The 27,147-nt window shown below is 38.4% G+C and overlaps 1 protein-coding gene across 12 annotated transcripts in view; it reads right to left on the bottom strand.

The window, feature by feature from the left end:
- ARHGEF11 (Rho guanine nucleotide exchange factor 11) overlaps positions 1-27,147 on the bottom strand; it is a 154,499-nt gene that overhangs the window by 76,366 nt on the left and 50,986 nt on the right. For 8 of the 12 annotated variants that reach the window (XM_072647290.1, XM_072647291.1, XM_072647294.1 and 5 more), the window contains 3 exons: positions 2,482-2,496; positions 1,952-2,058; positions 965-1,063 (listed from right to left, as the gene is read on the bottom strand). In XM_072647290.1, coding sequence (XP_072503391.1) covers positions 965-1,063; positions 1,952-2,058; positions 2,482-2,496 — 221 coding nt within the window. The remainder of the gene's footprint in view (positions 1-964; positions 1,064-1,951; positions 2,059-2,481; positions 2,497-27,147) is intronic. The other 4 variants (XM_072647300.1, XM_072647295.1, XM_072647296.1 and 1 more) reach the window with 1 other exon arrangement.

Here is a 27,147-nt window from a genome sequence, read left to right on the forward strand (position 1 = left end):
CCACTTTTCTCAGAGCCACCATGGGGCTTCTCACCTCAGTTGCCCCTAGACTTTCCCCACTGACTAACAACATCCCTCCTTTTCCATAGCACTTTCAGCTTTTCAAAGCATTTTCACAGACACTTCTACTTCATTCATTTGTTGGCCGCAGCCTCCTATCTGCGTCTGGCCTTTCCCACATGCACTCTAGTGCATCACGCTGTTCCCCTTCTGTTTCAGACTTCCCAAACTTTCCAGGGGAAGATGCTATCTTTGTCTACTAAAACCTGCCCAAATTAAGAGCTTCCAGAAGATGCTCTCCTCCTATTTGACCTTTGTTAGTAAACCTCCTTTTTGTATCATTTTGCCTAGAAGAGCCCTGTGAGGTAATCATTGTGCAAGTATTATTATAGATAAGAAATTCAGAATTAATCTTGGGGACTTTTTCCTATGTGTTTCTAATTACACTCTCTGCATATTCCTCTGTATTCGTCTTTCCAATTCTGATTATAAATCCTACTACCACTAAGACAGTAAATGTGATTGACTTTTTTCTACAATACTTAGCATAACAATATATACTAATAGGTTCAAAAAAGGACTTCTGTCTTTTTAATTCTCCTCCTCTTCCTTCAGTGGCATTCTTCTGGTCCAAATGTGCATCTGCTCAGGGGCCATGCTCTCCTTTCTGCAACTTTCCGGTAGACAGATCAGCAGTAAGCTGACCCCTAGCACATTCTTCCTCAGTGGGCTGGGATTATTGGGGGGTGAGGCGTGTTCCCCAGTGTCCTCTATGGAGTTGGTCCCACACTGGGAAACAAGGCAAAAACATCTTGGCAGCCGGCCTCTCCCTCCTTTCCTCCCTTCCCCAAGTATGTCATGAAGAATCACTTTGAAAAAGAGAAAGATACATGCATACAAGGTGCTATTATTATCATCATGATAATTATTATTATCCTCTGGGCAGGGAGGATGGGATAATCACCAGGCCGGACAGACTGCACCAGGACAATGCGATCACCACTGACTGTGAAGCCAAAGCCATGTTGGTCCTTCTGGATGATGACACACCGTTGGACGAGACCTGGGGAGGGGAAAGAGAGAAGGGCAGGGATGGAATCAGGGGCTCCAATCACCTGTTAGCCAGGGGAGAAGCAGGAGGCCAGAAACTGGACAGTTAGGGCAAAGGAGCTAAGTTCAGCCCAAGAGAAAGCTTCAGTGGGCTGTCCTCCAGAAAGCTTTTGTGGACTAATTTGGACTAGCTTCCCCTAGGCCCATCCTGCTCAAATATGCAACTCACTATGGTAATCTTACCAATGACCTAAAAATGCACTTACCATTTCCTTACATACAACATAAAAAGTTATTCTTATCTAGAAAAGCATTCAAACTGTGTATCCTCTCTACCTGTTTGTATGAGAGTTGTTGTAACCATATTATAAATTAGGTTGCTGGAGGGAGGACTCTAGGCAACCCTCTCAGGGTTTAGCATTAGGGCTCAGTAACCCCCAGTAATGAAGTTCTTATAGACTGCAAGATTTGATAAGATATCCACTGCACCAAATGAATGCAGCTCTCCATTTCTGTCTGTCCAAATTGACTCAAGTCACTCAAAATGACCTTGGCCTCTTATTCTCTGCCCTCCCCCATGACTACCATTAGAATAAAGCCAGACCCAGCAAAGCAGGAATATTATAGATTCTTTACAGCTGGAAGGGAGTTTATTAATTATCTAGCCTGTCATTTTTGGATGAAGTCAATGAACTCCCGATAAGTGAAAATAATTTTTCCCCCTTAAACACACATGCATCCCTCATATCAAAAAGGTAATAGAGGACATGACTCACTGACACACTACTATATAGGTTGTGAATATTGGTTTTATGTGAGTCTACATCTGTGGGTAAGGATGCATGTGTGTGTGCATGCAAATAAGCTGGATATATTTGTATTAATGACCCAGGGTGGTTACCTGTGGTCTCACAGGAGTCAGAAGATTGGCGGTGGTGGTCAAGGGTCTGGTGGTCAGGGGTCTTTTGCTCAGGGGCCGAATCACTCAGGGAAGACAAGTTAGTTAACCTGGAGAAAGAAGAGAGGGAGGAAAAGAGAGGGGAGGGTAAGGAGGGAAGGGCAAAGGAGAGGAAAGGAGAGAACAGATAGGGAGAGAGCAGAAAAAAAGAAGAGAAGGGGGGGTGAGGAAAGAAAGAGAATAGGAGAAAAGAGAGATAAGCTGAGGAAATCCAACTTGACAATGCCTAAAGGGATGCCCACCCAGAGAGCATAAGAGAGACTGATCATCCCACCCAAAACCCTGCTCAACCCAGAGGGAATAAATATCAGTGACAACATAGCCTCCCCAAAGTCCTGGGGTAGCTGGACCTGTATGATATCTCTAAAACCCAGGAGAGGTTAAAAACAGTCACAGCCCCTCCCAGCATTAGGACAAAGTGAAAGACAACAAAGAGAAAGAGATGGGTGCTCACACACTGTGCTGAGTCTTACCAGGCTGTAATAGGGCTGATGGAACAGAACGAAGCAGCAGAGAGAATGAACATGGGAGAAAGACAGGGAAAAAAATAAACAGCCTATTAGTTTTGTGGAATGGTTTGCAAAGGGAAAGGAAAACCAAAACATAGGCAAGTATGATGCTGGATCAATAAGAGGAGAACATGTGGAGGGCAGAGGATGGCATCAACTGAAAGAGACAACCTTCCCACTTTACCTTTGTTTTGTCCCTCCAAACTCCACCTAAAAGGAGAAACTCCCAGAAGGCAAGTGGACATTTGCTGGTGGCCCATGGGATAAGTTGAGCTCTGCATTTTTTTTTCTGACGGAGGGGGAAAGAGCGGTACAAAAGCCCACCTCTTCTCGATTGCCGAAACTAGAAACCATTAAATTCATACACTCCTAGGCCAATGAGCCAGATCCTAGATATTGTGACTACAGTCAGAGGGGGAGCAGGACTGACACAGATCTCCAATGTAGCTGGCCCTGGAAACTCCTGAACTACAAAGAAAAGGGATTGTGAGTTACTTAGTCTCCTATTGCTACTGCTACTTAAAAGGGTGCTTACTCACAACCTTCCCACCGTCCCTGTTACCTTGATAATTGAGACAGCTTTTTATTGGCTCACCTAAAAGACAAGAGATCAAAAGGGGCCAAAGAAAAAAATATTGTAGAGACCAGGAGGCATCAATGCAGGATAAGAGAGAAAAAGAGAGGGAGAAAGAGAGAGAACACAAGATGTAAACCAGACATGACGTAAAGATGTAAAAACATAACAAAAGCAAGAGATATACACAGGTCAGGGTTAGTCTCTGCTCTTTTAAGGCTGCATGGGCTCTCTTCAGTGGCCAGATCTGGCATATGATAACCCCAAAGGAGCAATCTGGGAATTGCCCAGTGACTGGTGGCTTAACATTTTTTAGGGGAAAAAATGTATATGAACTTGACAAACAACACATTTTCATGCAAAAAGAACAGAAAAAGGAGTTTATATATGAAATCATGAATTTCTATTGTGTACAGCTTGCTTTTTTAAAAAAGTATAAATCTAACATCAGTACCAACATTATATGTATCGACTTTTGAATTTCTGTTCTCTCCTGTGATTTTTAAAAATTTTCTTCTTTTTTTATATCACTATTAATGCCCCCCAAAAAACCCATACCCCCCCCAAAAAACAACAACAAACCCATATAGCCTTCCTTGTAAATATATACATATAATCAAGTAAAATAAAACTCTACATTAGTCCTGACTAGAATTCATTTACTATTCTACAACTCTAGTTCAACATCTCTTGGCCAAGAAGTGGGAGGGAAGCACGCTTCAGCACACCTTCTGGAGTAGTGACTAGTTGCTTCACTGATCACAGCGCTCAAGTTTTTCAACGTCATTTTCCTTTCTGTTGTAGCTATTGTATAGTTTGTTTCAGTTATAGTCACTTCATTCTTCATCAGTTCATGTAAGTTTTCTTCAGGTTTCCCTGGATCTGTCCCTTTTATTATTTCTTACAGCACAATATTATTCAATTAGATTCATATGCCATAATGTGTTTAGCCATTTCTCAATTAATGGGCACCATGTTCTGTTTTCAGTTCCTTGCCATGAATGCTACTATAAATATGTTTGTACATATGAGATCTTTCCCTCTGTCCTTCATTTCTTGGGGGAAAGTCTAGTTGTGGTACCACTGTATACTACTAAACTATGTGGAATACATAGCTTAATAACTTCTGGGTCATAGTTCCAAACTGATTTCCAGAATGATCTAGACCAACTGACAGCTCCACTAATGTGCCTGTCCTTCCACAGCCCTTCCAGCAATTGCATTTTCCTTTTACATCATCTTTACCAATCTCACAGATATGACATGGAATTCTCAATGTTGTTTTAATTGCCATTTCTTTTAAATAATTGAAACATCTTTTTATATGGTTTGACTTATACTTATTAAGGTACACTGGGAGCAATAGTAGTATTAGGAACCTGGAAACTGGTATCCTGGGAATAATCCTGGTCTGTTATAAGGATGCTATCCCATCCTGTAAAGTCCAGACCTAAACCAAGTCAAGTAAGAATACTTGCCCATTCCCTTCACCATGAGCCTTTTGCTATAAGTGTATTAAGAATAGCCTCTGGCAAGCTGGAAAATTGCTCATCAAGAGAACCATGAGTCAGCTGAAAGAAACCAAAAGCTACCACCAGCTGGGTCCCATTAACTAAGGAGCTCACAACTCCAATCTGAAGCCAGGTTCCTTTTCTAGCCTAAGGCCTGTAAGAGTGAGTATAAAAAAAGAGGGAAACATAGATGTTGCTACCATTCTGAAAGCAAATCTAGTTTTCAACAATGTATTCTTCACTCACAAAGCCAAATAATTCATTTTTTTAGTACAGTTGTATCTACCTTTTTCTATTCTTACAACCACTGCATGAGGCAAGTAGGGCAGAAATCATTATATTCATTTTAAAGACCAGGAAAGCAAGATCTGGAAGCACAAAGTCTATGGACTCCCACTCCAATGCATGTACAGCTGGACATCCACATATTGCCCATTTCAAGATATGAGTGACCTAGGGAGCTACAGCTTTTGGCTATTTCCACCAATGTAGGTCTGCAACTTTGTTATAATTTATCATCATAGAGGGTTGGCTGGGTCACTGAGATATTAAGTAACTTATCCAGGACCCACAGTTATTACGTATCAGATGGTAGTACTTGAACCTAAGTATTTCTGGCCCCCACACCTGCCCTTGAACCACCATGTGGTGGTGGTTGGTGATGGTGATGATGCCAACAGCTAATATTTGTATACTGCTTTAAGGTTCGCAACATTTTATATATATTATCCCATTATCTTTGAGGTAGATACTTCAACCACTATTATCTCCATTTTTACAGATGAAGAAACTGAGGCTAAGAGACTTGTCCATGGCCCTATAGATTGTAAGTATCAGAAAAGTCTGATAGATAGGTGGATGGGTGGGTGGATGGATGGATGGATGGATGGATGGATGGATGGATAGATAGGTGATAGATAGTCACAACAGCATTTTTATGGTGGCAAAGAAACCAAATAGGTCTATTCAGAAATGGATAAATATTGGCACATGAAATAAGTGAATGTAACTGTATCCATTAATAAGAAACAACAAATATGAAGAGTTCAAAGGTAGAGAAAAACAAATTAGAAAATTATTGCAATAGTATAGACTAGAGGTGAAGAGGGCCTGAAACAGGATGGTGGTTGAGTGAATGGAGAAAAGGAGGTGAATGCAAGGGATGTTGCAGAAAAAGAACATTAAAAATTTGGTAACTGACAGGATACAAATAGACAAAAATGACAAAATATGGCAACAGTCACTGTTGGAGGCATTGTGTAAAGATAGGCACAACAATACACTATTGACAGAGTTGTAAAATGGTATGACTATTTTGGAAATCAATTTGGAATTATACAAATAAACTGACTAAAACATCCATACCCTTTGAACCAGAACTCATTACTGAGCTTATACCCTAAGAAAGGCATTGATAAGAAAAAAGTCTCCATATACTCCAAAGTATTTATAGCAGTTCTTTTTGTGATAGCTAAAAACTGGAAATAAAGTTATAAGCCTATCAGTTCAGGAATGACTAAACAAATTATGCTACTGTACTGGACATGGATGAAATGGCATACTATTGTGCTGTAAGACATGATGTGTGTGATGAACATGGAGAAGCCTGAAAAGATCTATATGAACTGATGCAGAATAAAGTAGAGCCAAAAAAAAAAAATACACGATTACAACAATATAAATTAAAAGAATGATGGCACACCAAAATATCAAAAGTAAAAGTAACAAAATTATGAAGATTAAGTGGGATGAAAATGAAGAGATATGAGAAGACAACCCCAACCTACCCCTTTGTAGAGATGAAAGGCCCATAGGTGTTACACTTTGCATAGGTTTTTCAATATACTGATCAGTTGTGCTGACTTTTTTCTCTTTTTTCCTCTCCAAAAAATGTTATTTGTTCTATGGGATGGCCCTCTGGGTGGGATTGGGGGAGGGGATATATAGGAATACTATGATGATGAAAGAAACAGAAAATAATAATAACAGTTAACATTTATACGCAGAAGAAATAAATGGCAAATCACTCCAGAGAAAACCCCATGGACAATACTGATGTGCTATGGTCCATGGGATCATGAAAAGTCAAACATGACTGAACAACCGAACAACACAATATTTATATATAGCATTTACTGTGTGCTAGGCCCTGGGCTAAGCACTTTACAGTTATCTCATTGGATCTTCATAACAACCCTGGGAGGTATAGGTGCTGTTATTATCCTGGAAGAAACTGAGGCCAATTAGAAGTTAAGTGACTTGTCCAGAGTGACACAAGTAGTAATTGAGGATGGATTTGATTGAGCTCAGGTTTTCCTGACTCCAGGCCCACTGCTTTATCTACTGTGTCACCTAGATGCCCAACTAAATCTTATTTTAAAAAACCAAAAGGATGAAGGAGACTTGAAAATTTTTTTAGGCAGCATGGAACGAATGACTAAAGAGCAGGGAGAAAGAGGTAGCAACCTGATGGAGAAGATGGAAGGAGAACAGGATCATAAAATACAAGTAGAGGACTTAGCCTTGAGTACAAGGTTCTCCTCCATCATCAGAGACCAGAGTAAAGGAAGAAATAGCATAGAAGATAAGAAGTACAAAGAGAATGGCTTACAATAAGAAATGACAAAAGGGATGGTTTCAGAGAAATCAAGGAAGACTTATGAACCATGATTCTAGACTACCAAAGATGAAGAATGTTACCTAACTTCTGGCATACTAAATCCAGTATTCTAATGCCACTATGCTACCACTGAACACTTTCAAAACTGAAATCATCATATTCCCCTATAAACCTGCCTCTTTTCCAAATTCCTTATTTCTAACCACTCGCTCCTAATCACCTAGGCTTAAAACTTCAGAATCATCTTTGACTCTTCCTTCTCACCACCTTCATAGCACATTAGTTTAAGTCCGGAAAATTCTATTTTCACAAAATCCTTTCCTCCTCTCCACTCATTCATTACCCAAATTCAGACTCTCATTCACCTCTCCCCTTACTACTAAAGTCCCTTCTCTCCAGTCTCTCACTTCTCCTATCTATACTTTACAAAATTTCTTGATCTTCCGTCTATATCACTCCTCTTTTCAAAAACCCTCAATAGTTCCTTATTGACTTTAGAATCAAATATAAACTCCTTAAAAGCTAACATTTAAGGCTTTCTATAATCTGGCTCCAATCTACCTTTGCAGCCTTGTTTCACACTACTTCTCTTCCTACACTGGGAATTCCTGCCAAACTGGACTCCTGCACTCTCCTACTTCTATATACTGGCAGGTTATCTCCTATTTCTGGAATGTACTCTTTCTCTATCTTCATTTGTTGAAATTTCTTTCTTTTTTTTTAAATTAAGGGCCCCCTCAAATGTTGCTTTCTTTGTGAAAACAGAATTTGTTCTCTGAGTGTTATCACACACTCAACAGTATGATAAGTCATCAGTCAATCTCAATGAGTCTCAGTCCCATATATAAAACAAGGAGAATAAACCCAACTCTATCTACCAGACATCTCCAAATGAGGTATAATGGTAAGATGTGAATCTTTGATTAAGACACACTTGGCCAATTGATTACCCAGCCCACACCAAGCCCAGCTGATGAAATCAGAGAAGAGGCAACTAACATAGATTGCTAGGTGTTAATGTGCTATCCCTTTCTAAAGTGCTAGTTAGCTTCGATGGAATTAGAAAACCAGTTGGCCATTGGCTGACCAAAGATTAGTCATACTCTTTAAAAAACAAGCTTGTAAACTCTGTGAAACAGTCAAGGCAGAGAATAGCTTCAAGAAATGTGATACCAAAAAAAAAACCAAAACATAATATGACCCTTGGCAGTCTAGGGTGAAGTCATCTGTGGAAGAAGAACTCAAGTCTTGAGATCATTCTTTGCCTTCACTCTTTCCTCCTCCCCCAACCATACGGCATCAGGGAATGGAAAGGGGAAGGTATTTCTCCACTTACCCATCCCCTATCCCTGCCCAATCAATAGGGACATCTTAAAGAGAAGATACCTACCCTAGAGGGTAGGGAGTAGGCTGACTCACTGGTGGCAGGTACAATGATTGTGACCCCTGGCAGAAGAGAAAAGAACCAACTTTGGAAAAGGGGAGCAGCTTCCGTAAGCTGAGAATCAAGTTGAAGAGATGAAGCAGACTCATCCAATTCAGCCGAACAACCTCCCCAACAGGGATGGTGCACCCAAGAAGGAACAGAGTGAGAACATGACAAGAAGAGAAAAGTGGTCTGGGCCCTGCAGTGCTGGAGGTATGAGTTACTCAAGCCACAAGTATTCCCTACACATGTGCCCCACTCACCCATTGATTCTATGTATTTTTGTGGGAGATTGTGCCTCAGGTATATGGGAAGAATATTTTGTAGCTACTATTCTTAAAGTGCTCTCTTAGTAAAAATGCTTTTGCTTTCAATTAACTATCTATTGGCTGAATATTAAAGGTAAATGTACCAATAGGGGCTTATGAGCTATAGTTTTTGGATTTTATCACCTAGAACACCATGACATTAAGGTAATACCTATCTCAACTCATGAGTATGAGTACAATTTGGAGAGAAGGAGCACTACAGAGATAGTAGGTGTAAAATAGGTATATAGCTGTTTTCATGAATTATTCCTTTAATATTATATGAAACTGAATTACATGCTATATGTCCTAGCAGAACTCACTAAGGAACCCTGTAACAAATCTTGAAAAATGAAGAATTTCCTTTAAATAACAAATACTTCCCTAATTACTATCTGTTCTGGTTTTCAGTAGAATTTTTATTTCAATTCAACAAACCCTTAAGTGCCTCCTGTGTGCAAGATAAAAAAAAAATCATATGCAAAAGTTCCTCAAGCAGGACCTACTTATCGGCAAAAGGAATTATAATTTATTATTTATATTACTATTCTACTAAAGCCCTACTCTAGTAACTTACTTTGACAAGATTCTAGCCTAGATTCTCTAATGCTAGGAGAGAAGAGCACAAAGCTCAGTCAAGTCTTACAAAGCTGAAGAGACCAGCAGTGAATTTTAGTTACTAGCCCAGATACTGTCATACAGGTTCAATAAACAGAAAACCGGCATCAGGTAATGAGTTTTTTACAGCCACAACAATTAATGAAAACCAGCTCCTGAGGCAGACTGCAATCTCTACGATCAAGAGGAGTACTCAAACACTAATGAAATTATAATTTTTAAGTACTGAAGCATTATTATTACTATCACATTCAAAACCATGGTGCAGATAATCCAGAATAATAAATAATCTTCAAATCATACATTTTTGTGTTCGTGTATTTTTTTAATGAGGAACGTGGTAGGGAAGGAAAGATAGTTTTCTAATTTTCTTTGCTGAAACTATGTTTAAATGAGTTCCCATTTTCTGAGTTTACAGTAGTAGATACTGACACAAGTGTGTTGCATGGCAGACAAAACGTCTTAGATAATTATAAAATAATTATAAAAAACAAAAACAAAACAAAAGCTATTACAGATAATCCACAAATTCCCCACCTTTACTATCTTGGAAAACTCGAACATTCAGATTAGGTAGACATTGCAGTAAGAACTTGCTGTGGTCATCCCACAAATCCAAATCTCCTTCCTCCCTCAACATTTGGTTCAAAACTCCTTTCCTTTTAGCATTTATATATTCAGCCTATAGAGCTAAATTACTTCACATCTGGGATTCAATTTTCTCATATATAAAATGCAAAGTTTGGTCTCTGAGGCTCATTCTAGCTCTAGCACTTGTCTGTGTTCCCTACCTTCCCTCCTTCCCTTCCTAGCTTCCCTCCACAAGCATTTATTAACTGTCTACTTTGTACACTGTTAGAAGCTGGGGCTACAAAGACTAAAAATGGAGGGCAAGAAGAGGGGGAATAGGAGGAGAAGGGCCAACAAACTAAAGAAATGTTAAGTGTAGCTCAGTTCAGATTCCTGTCAGCTCTGATAGCCACAGCTTCCTCTGTATGGGGACATCTCTGGCTATAAAGTGGCTCTGGAAAAGCTGGATACCAAGAGCCTAAGGCATTGTGGAACTGGAAAACAACATGGTGTAGTGGAAAGAGCACTGAATTTGAAGTCTCAGGACTTACATATGAATTCTAGTTGTTATGTAATAAGTATGTCTGACTTCACCGATGTCACTTCCCTTCTCTGGCCCCTCGTTTTCTCATCTGTAAAATAAGGGCCTTCCAGCTCTATTTATTCTTACTGCTTTTTCCCTGGCTTTGTCCATCAGCAGTATTCTGACTTTAGAATACTCCTTTTATACAGTTAATAGAGGCAATCACATGAGATAAAACATTGAATTACCTGAAGTTGAAAAGCTTTTGCAAAAGCAAAATTAAACTAAGCAGTCAACTGGGGGAGAAAATTTTTGCTTCAAATATCTCTGACAAAAGAAGTAGACAGGACAGTTTTCAAAGTAATGTATGGAATTTATTATAAAGTTTTTTAAAAAGCAGTATTAAATAAAGACTTACAGCTTCCTATGCAACTTCATTTGTGTACTGCTGTATATGCTGTATATGTATATAAATGTATATATATTCTTTGGTGTTTAAGTTCAAAATAAAAAAATTTAGCTTAGAAAAAAATCTGACAAAAATCTGATACATTATATATGTATCTACCTAACACAAATACATAAACACAATAAAAAGGCTCAAACACAGAAAAAATACATATACATATATATATATCTAAACTAACATGAATACATAAACACAACAAAGAGTCATGCCCCAATGATTAAGTGGTCAAAGAATATGAAAAATAGTTCTCAAAAAAAGAATTGTAACTTATCAAGTAAATGGAAAATTGCTTCATCTCATTAGTGAAATGAAAATAAAAGTAAATCTGACATTTCATCTCACACGTAGAAAAATGACTAACTTGACAAAAGAGAGGAATAAGTGGAAGATCTGAGGAAAGATAGGTACACTAACATACAATATAGAGATAATATGAGTCAGCCCAACCATTTTGGAAAGTAATGTGGCATTATGCTAAGTAAGTGACTAAAATGTCTATACTCTTTGATCCCAAGCTCCCACTCATAGGCATATATTTCCAAGGAAATCAATGATTTTAAAGGGGGGAGGAAGTTTCCCCCCTTTAAAGTAGCACTTTTTGTAGTAGCAAAGAATTGGAAATGAAATAGATGCTCACCGATCAGGTAATAGCTTCAAAAGTGTGATGCATAAATGTAATGGAATTATTATTGTACTATAAGAAACAACAAACAAGGAATATAGAAAAGGATGTGAAGACTTATACTTCCTAATGGAAAGTAGGATGAGGAGAACCAGGAAAACAATGTATATACATACAATAACTACAAGAATCTAAAGGGAAAGAATAACAACAAAATGATGGAAACTTGATATCATAAAATTATAATAACCACTTTTGGCCACAAAGATTACAAAAACACATCTTAAAGACATATGAGAATGCATATCCCTCACTTTTTTTGCAGTTATCAGGGTTAGATAATGGGATTGAAACACTGAATTGTATCAGAGTTGATTAATACAATAAGTTTTGCTGAACTTCTCCCTTTTTATCAGTTCTTTATTTTAAGGGACGGTTAGGGAAAGGATATAGAAAGGAAAAGATCATATAAAAACAAAAGATTTCAACAAAAATGAAAAAAAATCTTCTTAAAACACTGATATTTGCAAAACAAGACTAAACACTTGACTTACAAGTTAACCATGAGGTAGTGGTATAACTGGAGTTGGAAAAAAAACTGGGTTCAAATTCTACCTCTTCACCCTGTGTCAGTCAGTTACTGACCTCTTGAAGCTCACTGACTTCCTTATCGATAAAATAGACATAGTAATACTTATACGTTTCAAGAATCAAATGAGTTATTATATTCTAAATTATGAATAGGCAAACTACATACTAGACTTGGAGTCGGGAAAAACTGAGTGTGAATCCTGCCTTGACACTCACTAGTGTGATCTTGGGCAAGTTACCTTCTCTATTCCTTAGTTTTCTCATATAGAAGATGTAAGGATCAAATGAGATAACATATAAAGTGCTTTATAAATCTCTAAGTAATATATAAATGCTAGCTATTGTCATCATTATTAAATCATTTCTTACACCTTATGCATTACAGAAGAGTGTTATTATTAATTACCAGGTAACATCAGTCCCTAGCTCTCACAAGAATCTCAGTACAGAATTCAAAATTGGAAGGGACATCAGTGGCCACCTAGTTCAATTCTAAGCCAAAAAAGAAACCTCTGTACAACAAAGCTGAAAGATGGTTATCTGACTTCCAACCTTGAAGACCTCCAATGAAGGGGAATCCATCATTTCCTCATACAGCCCCTTCTACTTTCAAATAGCTCTAATTGCTGGAAAAAATGTTCCTCACATCAAGTCTAAATTTGCCTCTTTTTAACTTTTAACTTCCACCCATCTGTCTTTTAAGGCCAAAGGGAACAAACAAGTCTGATCTCTCTTCCACACAACAACCATTCAAATACTCGAAGACAACTGTCGTGACATCTTCTCGCACCTCCACCCATCCCACATCAGACTTCTATTTTCTAGGATAAACATTCCCATTGCCTCAATCTCATCTTCGTATTTCATGATTTAGAGATGTTTTCATCATCACTGTCCTTCTTAAAATGTGGCAACCTTTAAAAGACAGGAATAGAGTTTTCAAAATAAGAAATCCAAGCTATCGATAATCGTATTAAAAATGCTCCAAACTGCTAATAATTAAAAGGAAATTAAAGCAGCTCTGAATTCCTATCTCACACCCTTATCAGATTGGCAAAGATGCCAAAGAAGAAAATGTCAAATACTGGAGAGGCTATGGGAAAATAAGCACATTAATGTAGTACTTGTGGGTTATAAGCCATCATGGAAGGCAATTTTGAACTATGCCCCAAAGTCACTAAACTGCATAAAAGTGTTTGACCCAGCAAATATGACTAGTAAGCCTACACCCCAAAGAAATCAAAGAAATATGGAAAATACCTATAGATACAAAAATACTTCTGAACTGGAAACTAAGGGGGTGTTTACTGTGAAGTAGCTGAACAAATTGTGGTATATGAATATAATGGAATACCACTGTGCCATAAGGAATGATGAAGAGAAGAATTTCAAAGAAACCTGAGAAAATTCTGGTGCAGAGTGAAGTGAGCAGAACCAGAAGAACAATTTATACAATAACATCACTGTAAAAACAACTCCCAAAGTCAGCGAACTCTGCTCAACATGACAGCCACTTATGATTCTAGCAGACCAATAGTGAAACAAAACCGGATAGAGGTGATGGAATGAGACACACACACACACGTATATATGTCTATGAACGTATGAATGACACAGCCAATTCAGGAATGTTTTGCTTTACTAAACAAATTTATTGCAAGTATTTTGTTTTTCTTTTTTTCTGTAGGATGAGGGAGATGGCTTAGAAAAAAATATTTTCTTAATTTAAAAAACAACTATTTATTGCTTTTTAAAAAATGTAGTGATCAAAACTGAATACAATACTTGAAAGCAGTCAGACTAGAGTACCAGGAAACCATCACTTCCCTATTCTTGGAACCTATACTTCTTTTAATGTAGACCTCAGACCAAGGTCACCCAACCTCCAGCTCTACAACAACCTTGGATCCAAAACACCCTCAAACTGCCAGCTCCTAATCCTGCCCAGATTCCTCCAAATTGTACTTTCACTTGCTCCCACCTGTTTTAAGGTGAGCCTATAGCGCTTCACTGAACAGATTACCACTAACCTGCCACGAGTTCTTACAAACTCTAGGGAGGACGGTGAATAGATTCATAACCTCTATTACACAAAAAATATGTCTCTAGCTATTGATATTCTGCCAAGACATTCCTCAGTGATTACCATATTGCCAAACCCTTATACTTAACTAGGCAGCACAGTGAATGTAGCACTGGACTTGGGAGACAGGAAGACCCAAGTTCAACCTGAACCTGGTCAAGTTAACTTAGCCTCTTAGTTTTCAGTTCCCTCCTTTGTAAAGTTGGGTTAATAGCAGCACCTACCTCACAAAGTTGTTGTGAGGATCAAATGAGTTGAAATGCAACGATGTGATATGTAAAAAACACTGAAAACTTTAAAGTTCTATCTAAATGTTAGGCTATTGTTATTCCCAAGATCTTGAACTCCTCTCCTGAATGTCAGTGTACAAACCCTATTCCCCCTCTTTCCCTACCTACTCCCATATTCCTATTCCCTTTGGTCCTACCCTCCACAATGTCCCACTCCAGATCTACCAGGTCTTTCCACTGTGCTATCTGGATTGTAACTGTTCCATAATTAAAAAAAAAAAAAAACAACTTGCTTTCATCTTATGCATTTCCTTTCTCACTTGTTCCATCATTTGACTCTCAACGAGAATGGGCTGCCTCCTAATGACTCTGAATCTCTAGACATCATTTCCAGTACTGGTTGTATTTCAACTTATACTCCAGCCCTCCTACATGGTCTGTCCACGTCAAACACGCCCTACTCAATAAATTCCAGTAGCTCCCTATTACTTCTAGGATGAAATGCTCTTCACAACCTAACCCCTCCCAACCTTCCCCAGTCTTTTTACAATTCACTCTCCTCCATGATCCAGTATCAGACACACTACCTTCTTGTTCTTTGCATACAACACTTCCTATCTAGATTCTTTGCCTTGGCATTGGTTGTCTGCGCCTAGAATACTGTGCTTCCCCACCCCTGCCACTCTCTGCCTCCAGGTTTTCTTCAAATACTACCTTCTACTAAAGGCCCTTTCCAGTGTTCCCTACTGCTATTGCCTTCCTTCTGAGACTACACTGTAGCTATGTGTTATGAACAATTTTTTGCATGCTGCTTTCCCCACATTAGAATGTGAGCTTCTCCAGGGAAGGTACCATGTTTTTGCTTTTCCTTATACTGCCAGTACAAAGAACAGTGCTTAGCACCTAGGAAGGGCTAAATAAAAGCTTGTAGCACATTAGCTTTTTTGGCTGCCATGACTCTTGACTCACACTGAGTTTGCAGTCTACCAAAACTTCAAGATCTTTTTTCAAACAAACTGCAATCCAGCCATTCCTCTTCAATTTTGTATCTCATTTAAAAAAAAACAGACTTCACAAGTAAAAGAATTATATTTATCCCTATTAAATTTCAACTTATTAGATTCAGTCCAATATTCTAGACTGGGAGTCTGCAGCTTGTTGTCCATAGAGACCCAGGAACTAAAGTTTTATTTTATTTTAAACTGTTAAAGCCATTCTTACTTAGTTTGTCAACTCCTGTTCTAGACTGTCAAAACATTTTAAGATCCTGTCATTCAGTGTATTAGCTTTCCTAGATTTTTGTCATGGGTAAATCTGGTAAGGATGCCTCTAAGCCTTCAACCAAGTCACTAACAAAAACATTTTTAAAAAGCACAGGGCCACCACAAAAAGAGCTGCTATAAATATTTTTGTACAGGTGGGACCCTTACCCATTTTTATGATCTCTTTGGAATACAGTCCTAGAAGTGATATTGCTGAGTCATAGGGTGTGCACATTTTTGTAGCCCTTTGGGCATAGTTCCAAATTGCTCTCCAGAATGGTTGGATCAGCTCACAGCTCCACCAACAATGAATTGGTGTTCCAACTCTTCCACATCTTCTCCAACATTTATCATCTTCCTGTTGTCATGTTAGCCAATCTGAAAGGTGTGATGTGGTACCTCAGAGTTGTTTTGATTTGCATCTCTCTAATCAATAGTGATTTAGAGTATTTTTTCCATATGACTATAGGATAGCTTTAATTTCTTCCTCTGAAAACTACCTGTTCATATCCTTTGAGCATTTATCAATTGGGAAATGGCTGAACAAGTTGTGGTATATGAATGTAATGGAATACTACTGTGCTATAAGAAATGATTAACAGGAAGACCTCAGAGAGGACTGGAAAGACTTATATAAACTGATGCTGTGTGAAAGGAGCAAAACCAGGAGAACTTTGTACACAGCAACAACCACAGTGTGTGAGGAATTTTTCTGGTAGACTTAGTCTTTCACAGCAATGCAAGGACCTAAAAAATTCCCAATGGACTCTTAGGGCAAAACATCTTCCACATCCAGAGAAAGAACTACGGAATTGGATCACAGAATGAAGCAGACCATATTCTCTTGTGTTATGTTTTGTTTTGTTTTTTATGGTTTCTCCCATTCATTTTAATTCTTCTATGCAACATGACTAAGGTGAAAATATATTTAATAAGAATGTATGTGTAGAACCTATATAAGATTGCATGCTATCTTGGGGAAGGAGTGGGGAGGGAAGGAAAGGGAGGGAAGGGAAAAAATCTAATATATATGGAAGTGATTGTAGAAAACTGAAAACAAATAAAATAATTTTTAAAATAATAATTTTTTAAAAAGCACCAAGCTAAGCACATTTCCCTGGAGAATTTCACTGGAGTCCTCCTTCCAAGCTAACATTGACCTATATCTACTTTTAAAAATCCAGCCATTCAATCAATTCGGAAGCCACATCTCTCCAAATGATCTAACACCAAATCCAGAATTCAACCCCAGGTCTTCTGACCCTAAACCTGAGATTCTTTCCACCTAGTATAGTATTCTGCAAAAAGAAATGTCTTAAAGAAGTTCTGCAATGATGATGCTATGCAAATATGTAAAAAAGCATCTGTGGTTACATGGAATATCCTGGCACACTGACATGGAAAGAGCACTTTATTTTGTGTAGAAGAAATCACTTAACCTCTTTGGCTTTCAGTCTCCTCATCTGAGAGTTGAATCAAATAAGCTCTAAGGTTCATTTCAGTTCTAACAAGTATGATCACTGAGCTTGAAGAAAGAATTGCGTAAAACTGTAAAGAAACAAAGCCTGTCATTGCCATTTATTTCTGTAATAGTTTTACTTCTAAAGCACTTTCTTAGCTACTAGCTTGGTTTTACAAATCCCTATTGAACTAACTAAAGATTATTCTTTTCAAGTGAGATAGGAAAACAAAGGCCCTAAAAAGAGTTGTGACCGGCCCTAAAAATCACACAATCAATTAACGAGCCTGCTCTCTTTTAAGTCCCAGACAAATTAAAGGATTTTCCCAAAATCATACAGTAAATAATGAAGTTGCTCTCTTAGGCCTCAAGGGCACATGTGGCCCTCTAGATCTTCAAGTGAGGCCCTCTGGCTGAATGCAAACTGAATGCAAAATAAGTCCCCTTAATAAAAGAATTTGTTCTATAAAACTTGGACTCAGTTAAAAGGCTGCACTAAAGGACCTAGAAGGCCACAGATTCCCTAACTCCTGCTCTTAGGTCTCAGTACAGAGATTCTTTCCACCACCATCTTAGTTCTCTGGGTATTTCTGTAGTATTCAAAACTGTAGTCAGATTCTGAACGAGCCATCAAAACACGAGACCAGGAGCCTGACTCCCAACTTGTTCACCATTCTCTGGGACCCCAAGGGACCGCTCCCTTTCTACAACTGAGGAAGACTCACTGGGAAAGTCATTCTAAATGGAAAATCCAACACCATCCCAGGCGGAAACCCCAAATCTCTGCTGCTCCAGCAAATTTCCAGGACATGCTGGTTTCCTTAAACCACAATTACAGGCAAGCTCAAGACAGGGAGGTAATTAGGGCCCATTCCATCTGCTCAGCAATCCCTTAGCCTCTCCCTTCACAGCTTACTCCATTGGCCTCTATCTGCCTTCACCCACCCCCACCCCAAACTAATGTACAGTGTGGAGGAATAAAATGGGAATTTCCATCCCTTCTTTTTTGGCCTTTCCTAACCACCGCCTCCTCATCCTTTCCAGGAAAACTCAGGGAGGAAGGGGAAGATAGGCCAAAAAAACAGAAAAAAGAAAGGAATCCCATACCTCACAGAGGCAACTGAGTAACACCAAGAAATGAAAATAAATTCACAGAAATGTATGTGGTACTTGTCCTCACCCCTCATTCCCTCCTTTCCTCTTCAGCTACAACAATAACATCAGAAAGGATTTCCTAACTGTCCAAGTAGGGAGATTCTGCAATGTGTAAATAAGTGTATGGAGGAGAGGAACTGTTTCCCAGAACCTCAATGTGACCAGGGGGAGGAGGGAGGAGAACAGGTAAGATAATTACTAGAAACCAAAGGAATTTAAGATTCCAACCCATAATGGAGTCTAAAAAGGCTCCATTCCTCAGTAAAGAGAAATCCTTGTTCCTCAAAACTCCTAGGTGATTCCTAATTCTGGACAACAGGGGAAAATTCTATGCCTCCTCTCCTTTTTTTTAGTTCTTTGTTCTCCCAACCACAGAGCTTTCTAAAGAAAGTATTATAATAGTCCCTTGCTCCAAGTACCACAGTAGAAGACGTGCAAGACAGAAAATCCACCTTCTTTCCATGGATACCAGTGAATCTTACAGAGTTGAGGATGACTTGAGCCATCCTCCAGAAGCTGGTGGGATACAGCACAGTGTAGCACGGTGAACGAGCAGCTCAAAGGTGGAGGTACTGTTCTAAAGACTGCCTCTTCCCCCCTCCAGTGCTGTCCCCAAAAGGGAGAATCCCTCACCCCCAGGTGGCAGAGAGAGTTGGTTCAAGATGTAGGGTTTTAATGCTGTAAGGCACCTTAGAAATCATCCAGTTTAATCCTGTCTTTTCAAGGTCAGCTCAGAGAGGTCAAAATCATATAGGTTGAATATGGCAGGGCAGAAATAAGGTTGATGAAGGAGATATAAAAGACTTCTCTTTGATCATCATAATAAACACTGTTCTTACTCTCAGGCATCAGAAACTGTCCCCAACTACTGCTTAATAGTCTTATTTTCATCATGTGGGGAATTCTAGGAGATCTTGTCTGACAGGAGGTTGGATTCAGTCAACCAGCAGATCCAGTAAACCAAAAGCTTTCCCCACACCCAATCATCCTTTATGTGACTTAGAATCAAACTTGAATTTTGGCTGACAATCTGACAAACTGCTATTGATACGGGGCATAAACCCAGAAAAAAATAAAACCCATTTCTGTTTATTCTGCTACATTGAGAAAACTTAACACACTGAAGTCAAGAGACACAACAAAGCATAATCTAAAATGTCCAGGGGAAGGGTTAGCTCCCTGTGACTCTACCTGAAGTCTAGAGGGCAAGGAAAGGCAGACAAGATTTCTCTGCTTGTCGTAATAAATGCTATGCTTACCTCTGACACAGAAAGCTGCTCCTGACTTGGGCTTCATGCCCTCTCTCTCTTTAGCATTCAGGAAAGTCAGAAAGTTCTGACTAGGTTGTTGGCCTCAATCAGGCAAGCCTTGACAATAGAGGGAGGGCAGCAAGTGGAAGAAGGCTGGATTGGAGTCCAGAAGATGTGAGTTCAAGTCATACCTCAGACACTTACTAGCAATGTGAAAGTCAGTTTACCTTTCCAGGCCTCAGTTTCCATAAAATAGACATAGTAATGAAGTTGTTCTAGCAAATGATTTAATGTGCATACAGCACTCTGCAAACCTTGAAGTGCTATATAAATGTTACTGTTATTATAATTATACCACCTAACTCTCCAATTTTCTCCTAACCCTTAATGAACTGTGATATCACCAATACAACTGCCACCATCCCACAAAATGCAAAGGTGTCCAGGGACTGAGTCAAAGGACTGGGAGCCCCCCCCCCCCAAAAAAAAGCCCTGGTCCATAAAATTACCTCTGACATAGGCTTGCCCTTCTTACCCCAAAGATGAACAGAAACAAGATAACATCTCCCCTTAGGACTTTCAGGCAAGACTAAGTCAGAGAAAGTTGATAACGATGAAAGGATCAATATAAAAAGCCAAAAGACTTAAGTGTCTTGACTTAGGATTTATGTTCTTAGAGAAGTTACAGAGAGAATGAGCAGAAAAAATGACTCAGAACAAAAAAATTAAAAAATCAAATAAGGAACAAATGACTAGATGAAAAAGGGGAGGGAACCCATAAGGATAATATGGTTTGAAGAACAATATACAGATGTGTGTGTATTTTATACAGAAATATAGATATCACATTCAGAGAAAGAAATGTTAGCGAGTGAATGAAAATCAAAGCATACTATTTTTCACTTCCTTTATTTTGTCCATGGTTTTTTTTCTTTTGGTTTGTTTCTTCTTTCACAACATGACTAATATGGAAATGTTTTACATGATTGCATACATATAACTTGTATTAAATTATTTACCATCTTGGAGAGGAGAGGTGAGGGAAGAAGGAAGAAAATTTAGAATTCAAAATTTTTAAAAACTAAATGTTTTTACATGTAATTGGGAAAAAATATTTTTTAAAAAAAGAAAAATATGTATATATCTTTATCTAGGTATTTATCTATATCTTGGTTTACCTTTAAGTCAATCATTCCAGTCATGTCTGACCCTTCTTGACCCCACTGGAGTTTTCTTGGCAAAGATACTAGAGTGGTTTGATATTTCCTTCCCTAGTTCATTTTATAGAGCAGGAAACTGAGGCAAACCGGATGAAGTTACTTGCCCAGGGTCAAACAGCTAGTAAGTCTCTGAGGCCACATTTGAACTCAGGTCTTCTTGACTCCAAGCCTTGTGCTGTACCCACTACACCACCTAGCTAGTTGCCCATACTCTCTCTCTCATGCACTCTGTCTGTGTCTCTTGCACACTCTCTGTCTCTCATATTATTTACCAGAATTTTAGGCCCAAAAAAAAGAGGGAGAGAAGAGAAAGGAAATTGAATAACTGAAATCTGGTAGTTGCTCTCTACTTTAAGTCAGCCAAATTCTAGCACTGTGTATTTGGCATCTGTGGTATTGAATAATGGAGTTTCTCATTACTGTCTTTTACATGTAAGACTTATAAAAGGACTGTGAAATCATTAATTAGGGCAGAGTATCTGGCAGACTTACTGAGAGACTGGAAAAAGGGCTAGCAATCACAGATTAGGAAAGGCTATCAAAGTCTTGGTTTTAAAAGTCTTCCTCTTTCAGCTTCAGTTGGGCCACATATTGCATTCAGACATGAACCAACAAAGATGGCTATAACATCCACAAGAAATCATATCTACTGAGGTCAAATGGAGGGGGAAGGAGTCACCAATGGTATGTAAGCCCCTTGAGGGAAGGGACTATTTCTTTTCCTTTGATATCTCCCAGTGCTTTATACATAGAAGGTAGGGAAAAGAGGAGATGTGGACAAGAAAAGTCTCCTGCACAAGATGGGATGTGAGCTGAACTTTGAAGGAAGCTGGGGAAACTAAGAAGAAATGAGAAAGAAGAGCATTATAGTGTAACCAGTGCAAAGTCTCAGAATCTGGGGATGGAATATCGTTAAGTTGTGAATTGAGAAGTGAGATAGGGTCAGGTTGTGAATGACTTTTAATATAAATAGAGGCTTGTAGAATTGTCATCCTTCTCTAGAATTATAAAATCCCTATTATATATAAGGTTTGAATCTCTCCCAATATCCTCAGTCTCTAAAATAGAGTTCTACACATAAGTGCTTAATAAAATTTCTATTATATCATATTGTATTGTGGCAATCTTACACAGAGATGTGACTGGGGGCAAGGGTGATGGCAATATGATGGTTTAGTGAGAACACTAATAAATCATAATAATAAGAACAGCTCACATTTATATAGTCCTTTACAGTTTACAAAGTACTTCCACATTCATTTCATTTGGTCCTCACAACACTCATACAGATACTGTGAATGTGAAGATCCCATCCTACAGATGAAGAAACTGGAGGTCAAAGAGTTTAAGTAATTTGTCCAAGGTCACTCAAAAACTCAAGAGGATCTGTGGCATTATCAGTTTTGATGATTTTTGAGTGCTGTCTCCCAGAAACTTCCTCTCCACACCTGTCCAGCCTGGGGGACACTTATCCATGCCGTCTCAAAAGTCCAATGGGCCAGGACCATCCTGTGATACAATCTTTTGTGACATTCTTTATTCCAGCTCTTCAAAATTTCTTATTGACACATCCACTTTTTCGTTACTCTCTTTGCAATACTCATCTGTAGTTCTTCAGGAGTGGTATTCATCTCACTGATATATTGCAACAATAGCAAAGTGTCAGTTTTGAAAAGATGGATCTTTGTTCTCATGAAAGCTTGGAATTAATAAACCGCTTTCCGATTTTTACAATCTCAGAACTGAAAAACACAGAAGATCCCATAGTGCTTATTGTTCGTAGATTATGCACAGCATTTGATTTAGTAGAAGAAAGGCTGCCTCACAAGCTCTTTTACAGCAAGGTGTTTCATCCATATATCAAGATCATTCATAATCTCTTGGAAGATGTAACAGCAGAAGTAGCCTTATTCAATAACCTTTGGATAATAAATATCAGAAAAGCATAAAAAGGGAGATATGGACTAGCCAAAAGAATTCTTGATTACTAGAGGATATCCAGTACAGAATCCAGATTGATGAAGATTCCCTGTGCATGATGAGGTCCTCCAGATGCTACTGTTTGTGGGTGACACTGTCTGATTTCATGAAGCTCCAAGACACTGCAGAACTTCCTGGAAGAGATCTGTTATCATTCAAAGGAGTACAACTGGTCCATCCACATACAGGATGGCCAACTAGGTGATGAACATCTATAGCCTAGATTTCAACATGCATTTGGATAGACATCCTAGAGTATTTGGGACAGATATTACAGCACTGAGAGTGTAAAGGAGGAGAAGAACGATATGGACCGTTTTCAGTCCAAGATCAAAGAGTTAAACAACGGACAAACTGGATCTTTGGACTCCTGGTGATAGTTTTGCCATTTACTATACTGCCTTTCAGCATTAGCTCAAAAGGCCTTCTCCTAAACTGAACCAGGGAAGGAAGGTGAAAGAGAAGGCAACATGCTGGATTTGGACTCAAGAAGACCTGCATGGAATCCTGTCTCAGATATTTATAACTGTGTGGTGTGACCTTGGGCAAGTAACTTAGTCTTTTTAGTCTCATATTCCTTAACCTACAAAATGTGAATGATAAAAGCATCTGCCTTGATATTGTTGTAAGAATTAAATAACAATATATACGTAGTACTTAGCAAATTTTAGATAAATAAAATGCTAGCTATTATTACTTTTATTATCACCATGTATTTCAAATATATTCAAAATATAATGGGGTTTGGGCACATGATCTAGATATAAAGGCCGATACTATAAGCAATTTAGGAGAGAAAGGAATAGTTTACCTGTCAGATTTATGGAGAACGGAGGAATTTATGACCAAACAAGGGGCACAGAGAACATTATGAAATGGAAAATGGATAATTTTGATTACATTAAATTGAAAAGTTTTTGTACAAAATATATTGGGTACCTATATGGCACAGTGGATACAGAGGCCTGAAGTCAGGAAAGATTTATCTTTCTGAGTTCAAATCGGGCCTCAGACACTTATTAGTTGTGTGACCCTGGGCAAGTCACTTAATGCTTCTGTTGCTCATCTGTAAAATGAGCTGGAGAAGAAACCACTCCAGTATCTCTGCCAAGAAAACCCCAAATGGGTCATGGTGAATCAGACACAACTTAAACGAATCTCAACAACCACCTTTGAATATATAAATGCTACTTATTATAACCATATATCTAGAATATATTTAAATACTATGTCCCTTAAAAGCTCTGCCTTTGCAGGAAGCTCTTTTAAACTGACTGTAGGAAAAGGGTCTAGCTTCCAGACTCCAACCTACCTGGACATAACCATTCACTGCATTTTCTACCCCAGACCTGCCTTTATCCCTAACAAAGATATAAATAATTTCACTATATGTCCAATATTTTTATCATAGCATCTGTACATCTTTTCCTCATTCAGTATGGCATGGTGGGGCACAAGGTTTGGAATCACAAGATATAGGTCCAAATCCAGTTCTGCTGCATTACCTATCTGACTTTAGACAAGTGAGGACCTTAGTAGATGATCTCTAAGGTCTTTTCCAGCTCTAATTCATATTGACCCTAGCTCTGTGTCATAATGACTATCTGTTGAAGACTATATGGTCCAAAAAGCAAGGACTACCTAGATCTTTCCCAGAGAGCCTAATTTTACCAGATGTCAAACTGTGTTACAAAGCGATAACCATCAAAACAATTTGGTACTGGCTAAGAAATAGAGTGGTGGAGCAGTGCAATAGATTAGGTACATAATATACATCAGTATATGACCACAATAATTTAGTGTTTGATAAACCCCAAAACCCCAGCTTTTCGGACAAGAATTCACCATTTAACAAAAATTGTTGGGAAAACTAGAAAGCAGTTTGACAGAAACTAGGTATAAACCAATACCTCATGTTGTATACCAAGATAAGGTCAAAATTGGCACATGATTTAGACATAAAGGGGGATATCACAGACAAATTAAAGAAGCACAGAATATTTTATCTCTCAGATTTACGAATAAGGGAAGAATTTATGAGGAAGCAAGATATGTAGAATGTTACAGGATATAAAATGGATAATTTTAGTTACATTAAATTAAAAAGGTTTTGCACAAACAAAACCAATGCAGTCAAGATTAGAAGGAAAGCAGAAAGTTGGAGAAAAATTTACAGCAAGGTTCTCTGATAAAGGTCAATTTCTCAAATACAAAGAGAACTGAGTCAAATGTATAAGAACACAAGTCTTTCCCCAACTGATAAATAATTAAAAGACAGGAGTTTTCAGAAGAAAGAAATCAAAACTATCTATAGTTAAAGACTTTTGAAACTTGGCCCCTTCCTACCTTTCCAATCTTCATGCATTTTACCCCCCTCCATAAACTCTGCTATTTCCTGGGACACTGACTTTATTTCTGTCCCTTGCCCAGGGTCATCTCCAGTTGTCCTGCTCTATATCTGGCCACTGAAGCCAGAGAAGAAAGTGAGACTGGTGACTTTGCACAGCCCTCTCTCACTTAAATTCAATTCACGTGCATGTCATGGCATTACCTCCCTGATGTCATGGTCCTCTTCAAGAACAATGAACAAACAACAGCACAGCTGAGGGCCAGAGGGAGGTTAAGTAATTTTGTTCAAGGTAGTCCCCAACATAGTCAATATAGTCCCCAAGTGCCTATACACTCTTTGGTAGTCATAACCTCTATGATTCAACTTTCTTATCTGTAAAACAGGGATAATACCATAGTACTTGAATCCAAAGAGGTTCCTGCTGTGGCTAAAAAAAAGCATAGTAATCCATCAAAAAACAAAACTACTTTAAGAAAAAAATTAGAAGTTTTTGCTTCAAATTCTGGGGGGAGGGTGAAAGGGGAAGGAAATACATCGAGAAGGAAGAAATGTATTGAGTAAACACTTTTCGTGGTTATCTCACGTTTCTTTATTAGAAGGAGAAAAATGAAACTGCGTGTATGTGTGTGTATGTGAATAGCATAGAAATCACAGCAGTATGATCAATTATTGTTACTATGTCATCCAAACTTCCTAATTCCCAATGGCCCTTATTCCATCAGGTAAACTGGTATCTGGGAACAGAAGTTACTCCCAAACAGTTTAAGAAAGAAAGAAACCAGAAGGAAAAAAAGAACTAAAGAAAAAAGAAATATGCTTGGGCAGAAGGGGGTTGTAGTCTTTATCTATAGAACTTAGCTTAAAGATTTTTCTATCAAGGATTTCAGAGCATTCTTTTTAACAGTCAATCATTTACTAAGTGTCTACTCTGTGCCAGGCATTGGAGAATACAAAGACAAAAATCAAACAGTCCCTGTTCTCAACAAGCTTTTGTCAAGGGAGACACCATGTATATAAATAGGTATATACAACCTAAATATGATCTAAATTTTGGCCCTAGTAGCTTTGGGGAGAATTCATGGAAGGTCTTGTGTAACATTTATATTGAGATTGAAGGTTTATAGAACATTTTGCACGTACTGTCTTATTTGATTCTCACAGCAATTCTCTGAAATAGGTCCTATTATCCTCATTTTTACAGATGAGGAAACAGAGGTTGAAAGAGATTAAATGATGTACTCAGCTAACAAATGTCTGAGTTTAATTCTTCCTAACTCCCAAGTTCAGAGTTCTATCGTACCATCTAGCTGTTTTGAAGGAAACTACAGATCCCAAGCACTGGAGGTGAGGAAGAAGCGTGCGCACATATGAGATGGAGAGTCGTATGTGAGGAACAGCAAGAAGGCCTGTGGCTGAGTTGTAGAACACAAAAAGGGGAATGAAGTATAAGGATGGAAAGCTTGGAAGGACTGAGGTTGTAAAGGGCTTTAAAAGATAAACAGAACTATGACCAGGAGAGATTTATACCAGGAATGCAGGGCATGTTCAAAATTAAGAAAACTATCAGCATAAATGACCACAATAACAAAACAAATAGAAATCATATGACTATCTCAATAGATATAGAAAGGCTTGACAAAATACAGCACTTGTTCCTATTAAAAACACTAGAAAGAATAGGAATAAAGGGAGCTTTCCTTAAAATAATAAGTATTCTCTATCTAAAACCATCAACAAGCATTATCTGCAATGGAGATAAGCTAGAAGCTTTCTCAATAAGATAGGGGTGAAGCAAGGACAGTACTAAAT

The sequence above is a fragment of the Notamacropus eugenii genome, chromosome 2 (genome assembly GCF_028372415.1).
Source record: "Notamacropus eugenii isolate mMacEug1 chromosome 2, mMacEug1.pri_v2, whole genome shotgun sequence".
NCBI classification, from domain to species: domain Eukaryota; kingdom Metazoa; phylum Chordata; class Mammalia; order Diprotodontia; family Macropodidae; genus Notamacropus; species Notamacropus eugenii.